General features: G+C 41.6%; 1 protein-coding gene across 2 annotated transcripts; it reads right to left on the bottom strand.

Annotated features, from left to right (window-relative positions):
- Positions 1 to 7,785: 7,785 nt before the first annotated feature.
- On the bottom strand, positions 7,786 to 12,615 carry rps24 (ribosomal protein S24). Of its 2 annotated transcripts, XM_050071562.1 has the most exons (6): positions 12,523 to 12,615; positions 11,738 to 11,803; positions 11,435 to 11,644; positions 10,082 to 10,195; positions 8,476 to 8,496; positions 7,786 to 7,873 (listed from the first exon to the last, which is right to left on the bottom strand). In XM_050071562.1, exons 1-5 carry the CDS (start codon positions 12,523 to 12,525, stop codon positions 8,491 to 8,493), a joined length of 399 nt encoding a protein of 132 aa, XP_049927519.1. In that variant the 5' UTR covers positions 12,526 to 12,615; the 3' UTR covers positions 7,786 to 7,873; positions 8,476 to 8,490. The 2 variants fall into 2 exon arrangements, with proteins under 2 accessions (XP_049927519.1, XP_049927520.1); XM_050071563.1 differs by lacking the exon at positions 8,476 to 8,496.
- Positions 12,616 to 13,022: the final 407 nt, after the last annotated feature.

Raw genomic sequence — 13,022 nt, 5'->3', positions numbered from 1 at the left:
CAGACAAACAATAAACAAAAAAAAAACAACAACAACACACAAACAAAGCAAAAAATCTCCCTGAATTTACACATTTTGTGCGGTGTAGTGGAAATGACAGTAGGACAGGTGTTCTTTTTATGAATATATCTTTACAACACATGACACATTTCATTAAAATTGGTATTTATGTGTCATTTGTATTTGAAAATTATATTAGATATATATAAAAATCAAAATTATGCAGGGTTTTGCATAATCTGGCTCGGGGACAAAGGAAACTTAGCAAAAATATAAAATACCATGTTTATGTAATAAAAATAATGACTTAACTATTTTTTTTTGTAATTTCTTTTTTGGTTTCAAGTAAGTGTGACAAAAATCTGAAATCTGAAAATATAAATCCAAAGTCTTATTATTTCTGACAGGGACACAAAAATCATGATAACTGAAGTATCACCCATATACAGATTATAACAGTATTATGGTGCAGCACTTTCCAAATGAGTGTGTAATAGCCTACTTTTTTTCCTCATGATTTGGTGCCACATAAATATCATTAAGTCCCTGTAGGAAAAGTATATTAAAGTGATTTTGTCTGGACTGGCAGCAGAGGTTAAAGAAAAGGGAGTTATAGATGTTTAAATGCCATAAAAACCAAATATGATGCAGGTTAAAATATGGCTTTATTTAAAAAAAGCTTCACCTTAAAAGGTCAGGCTGATATTTACTGCCACTTTCTCTGCAAATAAATATTTAGTGTCCTGAGTGAGCTTCTCGTTGGAGACCTATCAAGACACGTCAGCACTCTGCATTACCACAAAATGTACCAGTGATGAGATGATCAGTCAGACAGGGATAATAAGATTTATTACATTTTAATTACTTAGGCGAGTGTTAAAAGACTGGTGAGTAAATTGAGAGTCCCAGACTTAAGCAGGGCACATCAATTATTCCAACTATGACCTGATATAATGATAATGAGTAATCTGACTTCTCCAGTCGTTTCCTATAGCTTCATGTACTGTATGTCTGGATATGTTGAGAGCCACTAACAACACCATGAATTATGCATTTCTCCAGCGACAGAACATATTATGGGATCTGAGAGGCAATATGAGCAAATCTCCCTTTTTATTCATGCCAGTCCTGTTTAATGAATCACTGGGAGATTGCTCTCACTGTTGCCATTAATCAGAGCTTCTCTGCTGCTGATTGAAGAGGGTAATATGAACAGGAATACCAATGAGTGGAGGAATGTGCACAGGCTGAAAAATGGCAGAATAACTCAGCCATAGAGACAGCCAAGTGCTGTGTGCAGTCCAAACACAACCTTGTCCCATCCTTACGAGGAATTAAGTCCATTACAATTTGACCGCGTCCTCCGATGATATAAAGAGACTATATCAAACTGCTGTGCGCCCACAAGAGACTGAGACAATTTGGTTTTAGACTGCTATCGGAAAACCATGCACCACAGTCATATTGGTACTTTGGAAGCTGCATGATGCAACGTTAAGTCCCAAACACAAATTTGTTTCATTGATTGAAGAAAACTGGACCGGGCTCGAGCTCAAGGGAGCTTTTTGTTCATAAATTGAATCTATAAATTTGTCCATATGCAGTTAATGTGCCTACAATAAGGATAAGTTAGAAACCATTTGGTTCTGTGGGATGTAATTTCTCTGTGCTTTTTATAACTTGATTCTTTTTTCATCACTACTGGATTCACAAAGATGTCTAAAGCCTGCAAGAAACTATAAATGGCATCTGAAGAGTGGGACCAAGATATTTTAGGGAACAGTTCAATAATTAGGAAAATGCCCTGATTTGATTTTCTGCTGAGAGTTAGATGACATGCTGAGCATAACACTCACATATCAATCTGTTAAATCTGAAGCTACAATGTAGAAAACTGACACATACCAAGGGTCGTAGTGAGGTGCTGATCACTGGAAGTTTAATTGAAAGTAGGAAATAAGTGTCACACACAATGGCTTCATTCAGTTGCTTTTTTCTTCAGATTCTAAATAAAAGAGAAATGCATATGGAGCCAAAGTGTGTGATACACTACTTTAAAATATAAAGCTACAGGCAGTGGCATAAGCTTATTAGCATAGCTTAGCATAAGGCTGAAACCAAGAAAAAAATTGGCACTTAACTCTCATAAAACCGCAATTCGTCATTTTACACTACAGTTGTTGATATTTAACATTTTGTTTAGTGAGTCTGGTGAATATAAAGCTAACAGACAGAAGGCAGTTAGCTTAGGTTAGCTTAGATTAGCATAAAGACCAAAAAAAGGCGAAACAGCCGACATTGGGCGAGAGGTGGGGTACACCCTGGACAGGTCGCCAGACTATCACAGGGCTGACACATAGAGACAGACAACCATTCACACTCACATTCACACCTACAGACAATTTAGAGTCACCAATTAACCTGCATGTCTTTGGACTGTGGGAGGAAGCTGGAGTACCTGGAGAAACATGCAGACTCTGCACAGAGGGGCTCCCCCACCCCAGGGTTTGAACCCCCCAACAAGGAACCTTCTTGCTGTGAGGTGACAATGATGACCACTGCTCCACCGTGCCACCACTGATTAATATGATATCTCATTTGTTTACATGATCCAAAGTGTCAAACAACACATTGCAGTTTGATGAGAGGTTACGTGCTGGACTATTTCTTGTTCTGGCATTAAAGGTATACCGTGCAGAAATTGTCGGCTACTGGAGTGACAGGTTGTCTGTGAGGTGTCGCTACAGTCTGTGAGTCAGATCCACCCCTTGCTCCTCCACAGCTCCCCACTCTTCCTATTAATTCCTAGATTTTTCTTTTGGGCTTTTGCCATTAATCAATAGGAAAGTATTAAGTGTGAGAGGGGGACAGAGTGGGGGGATGACATGCAGCAAAGGGCTGCAAGCTGGAATCAAACCCACAGCCACTACAGCAAGGACATTGCCTTTGTACAAGGGATGTCTACTCTACCTCTGAGCCACTGGTTGCCACCACAGCTCCACCCTCTTGTCCAAATATGGTAACTTCTGGCTCCAAAAAAACAAGATGATGGCTGAAATGCTGAACTCCACAAGCCAATGAGTGACGTCACAGTAGCAATGTCCATTATATTATACAGTCCACGTGTGAGGCTAGCTGCTTCCCCTTGTTTACAGTCATTGTGCTAAGCTAATTAGCCAGTTGCTGGAGGTAGCGTACAAACATGAGAGTGGTGTCGATCTTCTCACGAATGAAATTGAATAAGAAGCCAAAGAATAACAAAAATATTAACATCATGTCAAGAATAATGCATGGCAACAAGAGCTCACCGCAGCTGCAACAAATATATCTGTGTGACATTATAACGGTAATGTGGTTATGCTACATTGTGTGGCATTGTGGTACAGTTCAATGTAATTGGTGAATTGATGGACAAAGATGAATTGCCTGGAGAATGATATGCATATATCTGTATTTTTGCAGAAACCTGATATCCTTTCTCTAAAACCCAAGGACACACACACGCACACATGATTCCTCAGTAAGTGCACACACACTCACACACACACCTCCCAGTCTGGAGAGTACAGCATGGCTATCACATAGAGCATTCCATCATACTGTCACTCACATCTGCTGCCCTTTCTCATTACCGCACCCTCCCGATTCTCCCTCTCTCCTTTACCTCCCCTTCAGCCAAGCCCCTTTACAGCCGTCCACATTATTCTCCCCTTTCTTCCCGCTCCACAGACTATCCTTCCACACTAACAAAAAATGAACAGAATTCCTGAGGATGTAGATGGGTGGTGTGGCGGCAGGTGGGCTGACACGCTTTTACACCGGTCTGATGTCCTCTGAGTCTCAGACAGCATGTTCGCAGTCTGAAAAAGGCCACAGAGTGGTTTCAATACACCTCACATGATTGAAACCGAGAAGTGATTTTTCACATGTGCACACCGGTTAGAGTGCCAGAATTAGACAGCAGGTATCATTTTTTTCACCTCTCCCTGAACCTGTGAAAAATGGATTGATGGAAAATACCATTGTTGCATTTCAGCGACTATACAGTATATCCATGGGAGCTCTGTCTGTTTGGGCAGATGTAGTTTGCTGCAGTCTCTGACGTTTTTTTTCCCCTTCCTTCCTCTCCCTCAGTCTGCCACTTCCAGAGAGGGATAAATGACAAAACCATGTCAGGCTGGTGATGCAAAGAGGATAATTAGGATTCACGAAACACAGTTTGTCTTCAAAAGCAAATCACTTCCCTGGTGCTCAGGGGCTACCAAGGCACAGATCATTTTATATATCAGCACCTAGCAACTGGCAGATGGAGTGAACTTAGTGCAGGCTGCCAAAGCTGATAGGACACTGCAGGACTGCAAAATGAGCTGTGATGATTCCCCTGCTGAGGCCAACAAGAGAGACATACCTCATTAAGATGCATAGCATCCTCGAATGCCCGGCCACACTTTACAGCACCAAGTTGCCCCTTGCAAAAAAATGTTCACAGAGCCACTGAAAACATACAGTTTGGAGCTGATGGTTGCAAAACAAACAATGCCCGGCTTAGCAGTTACAAACCTGCATGTGGTAGAGCATCAAATATAAAACGGCTATAAACAGAACCACTATATTGTGTCCAGTTTTGAACCACATTGTTACACATCAATGAACTGGTACGCGCAATATTGCAACATGGAAAACAGCAAGACCATTGTCTTTGACTTCTACTGCAGTCATTAATATGTGCACGGACGTGCTGGCAAAAGCACACAGTGAGTCATCAGGAATTCTGTCCATTTTCTCCTTATAATACCACAACTCAACTCCCTGCATGGAGAGAGACAGGCCATTAAAACTGCACCTGTTGTGAGGGCGTAAACATGTGTTCCTCACAACCATCTATCATAAACCGGACTGCAAAAACACTTTTGTTGTACAAACAGGCAGAGGAATATTCTCATTACAGAGCTCCTTCCTGCCCTAAAGGAAATCAGAGGTGAATATAGTGCTTTATTTGGTTTGATTCGGCGGGCACGGGGATCCCTGGAGGCCCTCAGCACAGAATCCTGATGCTGAGACTGCAGCCGGCGTACAGTGTGCCTGCACAGAAGCCTGCATTACATTTGCACCTCAATCCTGTCCATCACCGTCGTCTGAATTATCTCTCATCTCCATCCTCAACCCTTTATCGCTTATCAGTAACTCATCTTTTCAGTTTATTTCTTCCTGTTACTCTCCTAATAATTACCCTGCCACCTATCCTACTGATGTCATCCTCTTTGTGAGTGTGGAGAGATTTTGACTCGCCAACAGCGAAACAAAGCAGGGAGCTGGAAGATAAGAAACAGGAGCAAGAAGAGTGAGTGAGACACTGAAAAAACATGCTGCAGGGACACGAGAAGAGAGAGGGAGAGAGACAAAGACAGAGCGGCAGAGACTCCTGGGACGGACCGACAGGGCTGTGGAGAGAGGAGCTTAATTTCCCAACACCATCTGTTACCAGTCCCTGGGTTGAAAGCTCCACTTATGTCAAACCTCCCACAACCACACACCAGTAGAGCACCGCAGAGCTGCGAGAGAGACCCCACTCCTTTTTTCCTTTTTCTGTCCCCTTGCACCCTCTTTTTATCCTCCACACCTATGCAACCCACCCACTCTCATGCTCACCAACGTACACTTCAGCTGAGATAAATGAATCCGCCTGCTATTTTCTGGGTCATAGCGGGTTTAGGATTCTGTTGAGGAAAACATAATGTATAATTACTCGGGCGCCAACATGTTGGATGTCCCTGCGCTCTGCAGAATATTGTGTTTTCCTTTAATATATTCACCTTCACACCAGTTCACTGTCCACTTAATCAATGGGGTTCTTGATACAGTAACTCCTGTTTCTGTTGTGTTGGGAGTCCAAATTATCTTGATAAACTGTCAGTGTTTAATCTTAGCCGGCTGGCATCGATTGAAGAAAAGCCCACAGGGGATGCTGGGTATATATAGGCCCTTCTACTGGGAAAGAAGGGCCCACAACTCAAAATGTGTCAATGGAAGTGCCTCCAAGCTACTGTTTTCCCTTTTTTTCCTGGTGGTGAAGGCACTGAGGACTCTGGTGGAGAAGTGTCTGGCCTACATTCAAGACCATGCAGAGGCATGAAAATATGTCAAATTGCAGGGATGAAGGCAATTATATATAATATGTATTACACAGAGCTTAAGTGCAGCCTCTAATAATAATGCACCTGAAAGTGAAGGTCACAAGTTATCATTTCTGGCACTCCAGCGCACGGCAGATTGTAATTTCTCTAGACGTATGCCAGTATTCATTATAAATAAAACAAGCGCTGTAACTTCTGTAACACTTTCACCTTTCTCTTCAGGTTCTTTTAGGAAGTAAACATTTCTCCCAGTCTGAAACCAAAAAGACAAACTCCCTAAAGACAGACCTGGTTGCAGCTCCCGCAGCTCCGACATGAGGAAACGCTGATATCCATAAAAGAATGGGAGACATGGGAAGGCAGGGGGGTTACCCTGAGGACAGACCATTCCCTGGCATTTTAATCACTTCATTTACACACTCTCTCAGGGTATTTCTATGCAAATTATCTGAAAAGGTCACGCCGCAAAGAGGGATATCTGTTCTGTTCCAAATGGTGTTTATAAACAGAGAAAGGCAAAAGTCCACACACAGGCCGCCTTATCTGTGCATTAATACAATTTAGCCATCAGGGACTCTGCCTCTAGGATGAACTGCTGATGAATACTTTATCCAACAGGTAAATACTTTAAGTAATGGCTCCAGTGTAGCTGACTGTATGTATTTTGTTGGGTGAAGGGAGTCCTCATGTGGCCATTTGGGTTACTACAGTTAGATATTTGAATAAATCTAAAACCATAACTCCAACATTTGCAGGTATGTTATGGCAGTGGTTCTGGATTGGTGGGTTCCAAGTCCGTTCAGAATGGACCCTGAGTGACTTGTGAATGTGTTAAGTTTGTAAAAAACACACTTTATTTTGAAGTACAGCGAAGATCCAGCACAGAGCTTTCATTATGTACCGTTTACTGCTGTAGAGTGAGTAAATGACAGGCAGCAAACTACCTCAATGACATGTCCAAATTCAACTGTGTGGACCTTAAACTAATGACTAAGGACAAATCAGGTCCCTGTGGCTGGACCAGTTGGGAACCACTGTGTTATGGGACACAAGATACCAATAAATAAAGAAAAATTAAAATAAATGTACAAAATACACAGAACGTGCCTCAAAGTGGTCGGCATGTATTTTGATTAACACTCTAAGAAAATAAAAATTAGAAACTCTTTATAATCCCACTTAAGGGACTCCACTGGACATGACCGAACCTGGTTAATACCTGGCTGACAATAAGATCAGTTATTTGGCTGCTTTCATGTAATGTCACTGCAAATCCACTAGATGTCACTATCAACACAGTTCCAAGTTTGTGCAATTTGAGAAGTTTGAAGCAAATATTGCCTGTCGTGTACTGAACGCCATCCTGGATTCCCCAGATATGCAATAAACTAATATCACAGCCATGTAAGCAGCTTGTGCATAGCTGTCATTCAGCAGCCTACAAATACAACTTAAGTCACCCTGAGTCGTGGATCCTGGCTGCCAACTGTCTGGTGTAAACACAAGCAGGAATCCAATCTTTCAGAGACACTACAACACCTACAGACTTGTTTTACAGCCATGAGGCTTAAAAGATATGAGCTGAACTCATAAAAAATTTAGGGATGAAATAAACGGTTGTTCAAATGAATATACACAAGGACAAGAGATGTTTTTTTCCAATTTTTTCCAAAGTTTATTTGATGACAATATACAAGAACATCTTGAGCACGGAGACCCTCCCTGGCTGTCCGGGCTCACTGTGGGGAGATGAAGGAAAAATTAATAAAAGAGCTTATTTAATTTAAACAAATTAACTTCCTTGACAATGCAATATTATAAAGTTAGAGAGCACAAACTGTGACGAAAAATGTTTAACAGTAGTTTTAGGTGAGAAACAGTTTAAACCCGAACATTATAATTAATAGAAACTTTACCATTATGACTTCACACTTTCAGAAAACGCATTGCAGTGAGAAATTCACACACTGGCAGGCTTTTAGTTCAACCGCCCCACACTCAACACACTAGAAAACCTAAGATCCACATGCTACACCCAGGTTCTGCTTCTATTAACTACAGGTCTGAAGCATAATCAAAGCCTATACGTCTGTTTAAATATGAGGCAGAGTGGGCACAGCCTAATGGATGAGCCCATTATAGCAGAGACAGAGGTACAGAGGACTGGGGTAGAAGGGAAAACCTATTAGCAGGGAGTTTGATTCAACATGGGAAGGTGGGAAAACACTGAAGGAAAAACTGTGGGGGGGAGAAGTAACGCGTGACATGCATAGCACAGCTCAGCTCTATCAGCTTTTGATGTGCAACACAATGGCACACCATGCTTGTTCTGCTTCTATACCTGCACACTGACACCTCATTTCTGCAAAAGAAATCCATGGGAAGCGAAATCAAGAAAAAAAGATGGAACAAAAATGTTAACACATTGAAAAACTGAAATATGGAATAGAAAAGATCTCTGAATGGATTCGTACAAGCTGCACTCCACAGGTCATCTCACACATTTAGAACCATGCCAATGAAAACCAGGGTGGACGTGCTGTACAGTGTCAATACTTTACAAGCCAGCTGTGCTGGAGCTTTTACTGATACAGCTTTAACAGTCTGGCTGAGTTTTGCAATTCAGAGATCTATTCCAGGTGACTTATAGCCAGTGATTGGTGTCATAGAGGGTAGAGGAGTATGCAGGGTGTCATTGAAACAAAAACTACACCAGGAGTTTTCAGAGATTAGTACTGGATTTTTTTTATAAATTCTTCCTTTAATGGCTGTAGGATCTCCTCACACTCATTAGGTTTTAAAAAGGGATCTAAAACACTATTAGTTTTCAGGTCAAACTAGTAATTATTAGTATAAAAGAAGGGATCACCATGTAAGTATTCAACAGTGGGTCAAATCCTCATGTTGGATGCATCACGTACATCCAAAGGGGGAAGTATTAAGGCTCTGGCTCTTAGGTCCCTGACACACCAAGACGACTGTCGGCTATTAATGTATGTCGGGCTGTGACTATCGCTTGCTCTAGTTTTTGTGGTGTGTGCGGCACCGTTGGCACTGGTTGGGCTTTTTTGGGGCCAATTCAACATGTTGAATCAGCGTCAGAGCCAGTTGGTGAGAGGAATCACTGATTAGCGGGTCAGCTTCGCGCATGAGGAGAATCAGAAGTGAGGACAGCAAAGAAACGACTTAAGAGGGTGTGAGATCGAAACTTGTGATATTAGGTACGATTGTTTTTTGGGTTATTGTTTGCCAGCGCACAGTGAAATGTCTTTGTTCGGTCAATAATTTCCTAACTAGCATCTTGAATCCATCCTATCAGTCTTCTGGTTATCCCCACTTGATGACAAATACAGACTGTTGCTGCATGCTGACGTGGAAAGTTACTTCCTCTTGCGCAGGGGCAAAGCATACGTGCTGGTTGGCCAGTGTCTTTGCGGTGTCTTCAAGTGGAACGTTTTGGCCAAGACACCGATGACGTGAGGAGACGCAACAGTTCACCTTTGTCGCCACTACTTCTGATCTCAGTTTGGTGTGTCTGGGTCATTAGATGGGTAGGTGAGGGTGTAAAGGGAGGGGTTAACTAAGATCTCTAACTCCTTGATTATCTGCACACTGCAATTAGTCTATTTATGCACAACATTTACCTTCTACAGTTCCCGAAGAACATTTGATAAGATTGGAAAGATGACAAAGGAAATTAAAAAAGGTCACAGTAGTGAGGAAAAATAAAGATTAGCAGGGTAGGAAAAGAAGAGTTGCAATGAAAATCAAGAAAGAATCAAGTGCACTGAATTCAATAATGCCTTCCTCCGCCTTCAAAATTCCATTCCCCTATGGCATACTATCACAGGAATACTTATTTTGATTTTGTGTAAGGAGCTGAGGGACTACAAATGTGTTCAGTGACTGTTTACTTGGCACAAAGCGTGTAGAAACGGTCACAATACCTTTTTGCCAGCAGCGCCCACACTGGCCTTCTTGACGCCTCGTACTTTCTTCATTCTGTTCTTGCGTTCCTTGCGCTGTTTCCTTGAGGTCTTCTTTTTCTCATAGAGACCATGCTGAGGAACACAAATAAACAAGTGCTCAATTTTAGCACGTGAATCTCAAATGTTTAACAATCATAACCTACTGATCTGATCATGTATTGCCAACCATAAGATTATATAGGTGGCGTTTCAGACATTTATAGCAACAATGCATCTGCACCGCATCACAAAATGGATTGAAAGTTATTAAGACTTGAAAATGCTTTAACACTGTGTTAAGGTTTTAGCTTGGGTGACTCGCTTTTAATTACAATATTAACTCAAACTGTGCAAATATCTGCATTAAACAAGATTATCTAAAGTGCGCCCCAATGAATGTGCTTTTTCAACATTCCCCCTAATGCTGCCTGATGGAAATTATGGACAATCCAATTGCATATCATGGTTATAACTTTTCACACCCTCACACCTTTCAATTGCACCTGTCATCCAACCTTTGTAACTGTCAAAGGCTGCTCTGCCGCCATCTGAAAACTACTCAATATAATGTTCATGCAAAATGGAGAATATTCAGACTCTGACAACTCTGAGAAGAGTTAAGAGCCTCTAAAATATAGGCAAGTGTCTTGTAGTCAAAAATAGTTTCCCAAAATACTGCATTTCACCCAAGCCACACTGCCTGCATGAGCAGCCCATATGCATTATGCAACTTCTTTTTTCTGCACCTGTGTTAACAGGTTAGAACAGCCACGATGCCTGTGTGAGCAGTGCTGCTCAGGTGCAGTGCGACAGCATGGTTTTGAGCAACAACAGACAGTGAAAATGGTCTTTAACAATCATTTTGACATTATACCAGCATTCAGTTGCCTTTCACCTTGCCTCCACTTTTCACTTTAAACATCTAAATAACTAAATACTTATTTATCTCAACACTTCCTAGTTTCCATTTCAAAAATAACAGCCTTCTGACAATGTTTCTGTGGACAGATTCCCTTCACTTGTTAACAAAAGCTTTGCAGTGGTGTGCACAGCTTCATGAATGAGTGGATTATTGGCTGAAAATACAGTAGCTTAATTAGCTGGCTGCTAATCTGTCTGTGTGAACACCACATGTATGATGGAAGCCTCAGCAGCACAGCAAGGTGGCTGTCACGCATTGTTCACACAGGCAGTGTGACCTGGCCGTTAAGAGGTTGACAACATTTCAGCCGCTTGCTGCTGCAGAATGTGTCAGCTGGGATGCCCTTTGCTAATAAACATCATTATCTGTGAATCAAAGCATTAATGTAAATGCAGTGGTTCAAAACTCACTCTGGCCAGTCTGTGTTTGGGCTCATTCTTCTTAGCGTAGTCTAGAGAGTCGTACACCATGGCAAAGCCTGTGGTCTTGCCGCCACCAAACTGAGTCCTGAAGCCAAATACGAACACAACGTCAGGGGTGGTCTTGTACATCTTGGCAAGTTTCTCCCTGATTTCAGTCTTGGGGACTGTGGCCTTGCCGGGATGCAGGACATCGACGACCTACAGAGGGAACAGGCGGATAATACATGAATATTTGACAGAAAAAACCCAGCTCAAGACAATGAACACTGCACAGAGGAGTTTAACACTTACCATTTGCTTCCTCTGAAGCAGCCGGTTCGTCATAAACTTGCGTGTCCTGACTGTCACTGTGTCATTCTGAAGATGGGAGAAAGTAAAAGATGATGCTCATTATCAAACAATATATCAAAGACCACTTAACTTTTAGCCTTTAACAACAAATCCCAGCTCTAAAAACTGAGACTGATGCCTTATATTGCATGTAACCTCGCCAGGTATCACCGATGTTACACTATCTGACAGCTTGTTGGTTAACTTACTGGCTACACTAGCTTGTAAAGTTAAACGCTACCATGGCCTTAGTGCAGCATAGTTTTTTTACGACTATGTTCCAGTTGATAAAGCTTGGTAGTACTACAGTAGTACAGTATTCTTCTTCACATGAGGGCCTGGCCATGACTATCAGTGTAGTGTATGCTAACGTTAGCCGCTAGTAGCTTCTCGTTCATTTATTGACTACTAAATTCCGATTTAACACAAAAACTATCTGTTTTAGCAGCTTTGCAGGCTAAAGAGAGTCTGTAGTGAACAAAACGCGGCGACAACACAGAGTGGAAACTTTACAAGCCATCTAAAATCAGGTAAATATAGTGTGTGTAACGTCCGGGTAGACCCCAGTAGGATAGCATTCAGATGGTGCCGCTAAATTTACTCTTAAAGTCTCCTATCACCTCAATATGGACATTTTATTATAGAGGAGACTTATATGATCACATCATGGGCATTAAATGTGTGCCGATGGACGGATGGCCTCGATGATGGACGGATTTTACTTCATATTTCAGCACAAGACTCACCATCTTGACGCCGGCCTCGCTCAGGGACGTAGAAAAGGAGGAAGGACCAGCAGGCGACCGGATTAATGCCTGCAGAGAAATCGGTGGGCACGTACTGATGCTGCCTGACCGAAAAGCGTAAATAAAATTTAAAATCGTGTTTTATCTTTGTTTTAATGAACGTAAGTACATGATTATGTGTTTCAAATGCGTTACAAAGTAATGGGATGTATAGCACTAGCGTATTATGGAAAAGCCTGATCATTTTTTCGCCACTAACACGTTGTTTATGTCAGTGTTCATGCTCACAGATCAATTACATGCACAAACTTTGAAGCAAAAACACAAGCTGGACCGTTTGGATAGTTTGGGTGTGTAAATGTAAAGTTTTTTTGTTTATTTGTTTTTAATAAACCTTTTTTCAGAGAAGAAATCTGGCCATTACCGTAATAATAACAATACTACTACTACCACTACTACTAATGATAATAGTAATTATAATAACTATAATAAACCCTATT

Source organism: Epinephelus moara, chromosome 19 (assembly GCF_006386435.1).
Source record: "Epinephelus moara isolate mb chromosome 19, YSFRI_EMoa_1.0, whole genome shotgun sequence".
Classification (NCBI taxonomy): Eukaryota; Metazoa; Chordata; class Actinopteri; order Perciformes; family Serranidae; genus Epinephelus; species Epinephelus moara.
Note: the sequence above shows the minus strand (reverse complement) of the source record. Positions and strands in the feature narration are given on the sequence as shown.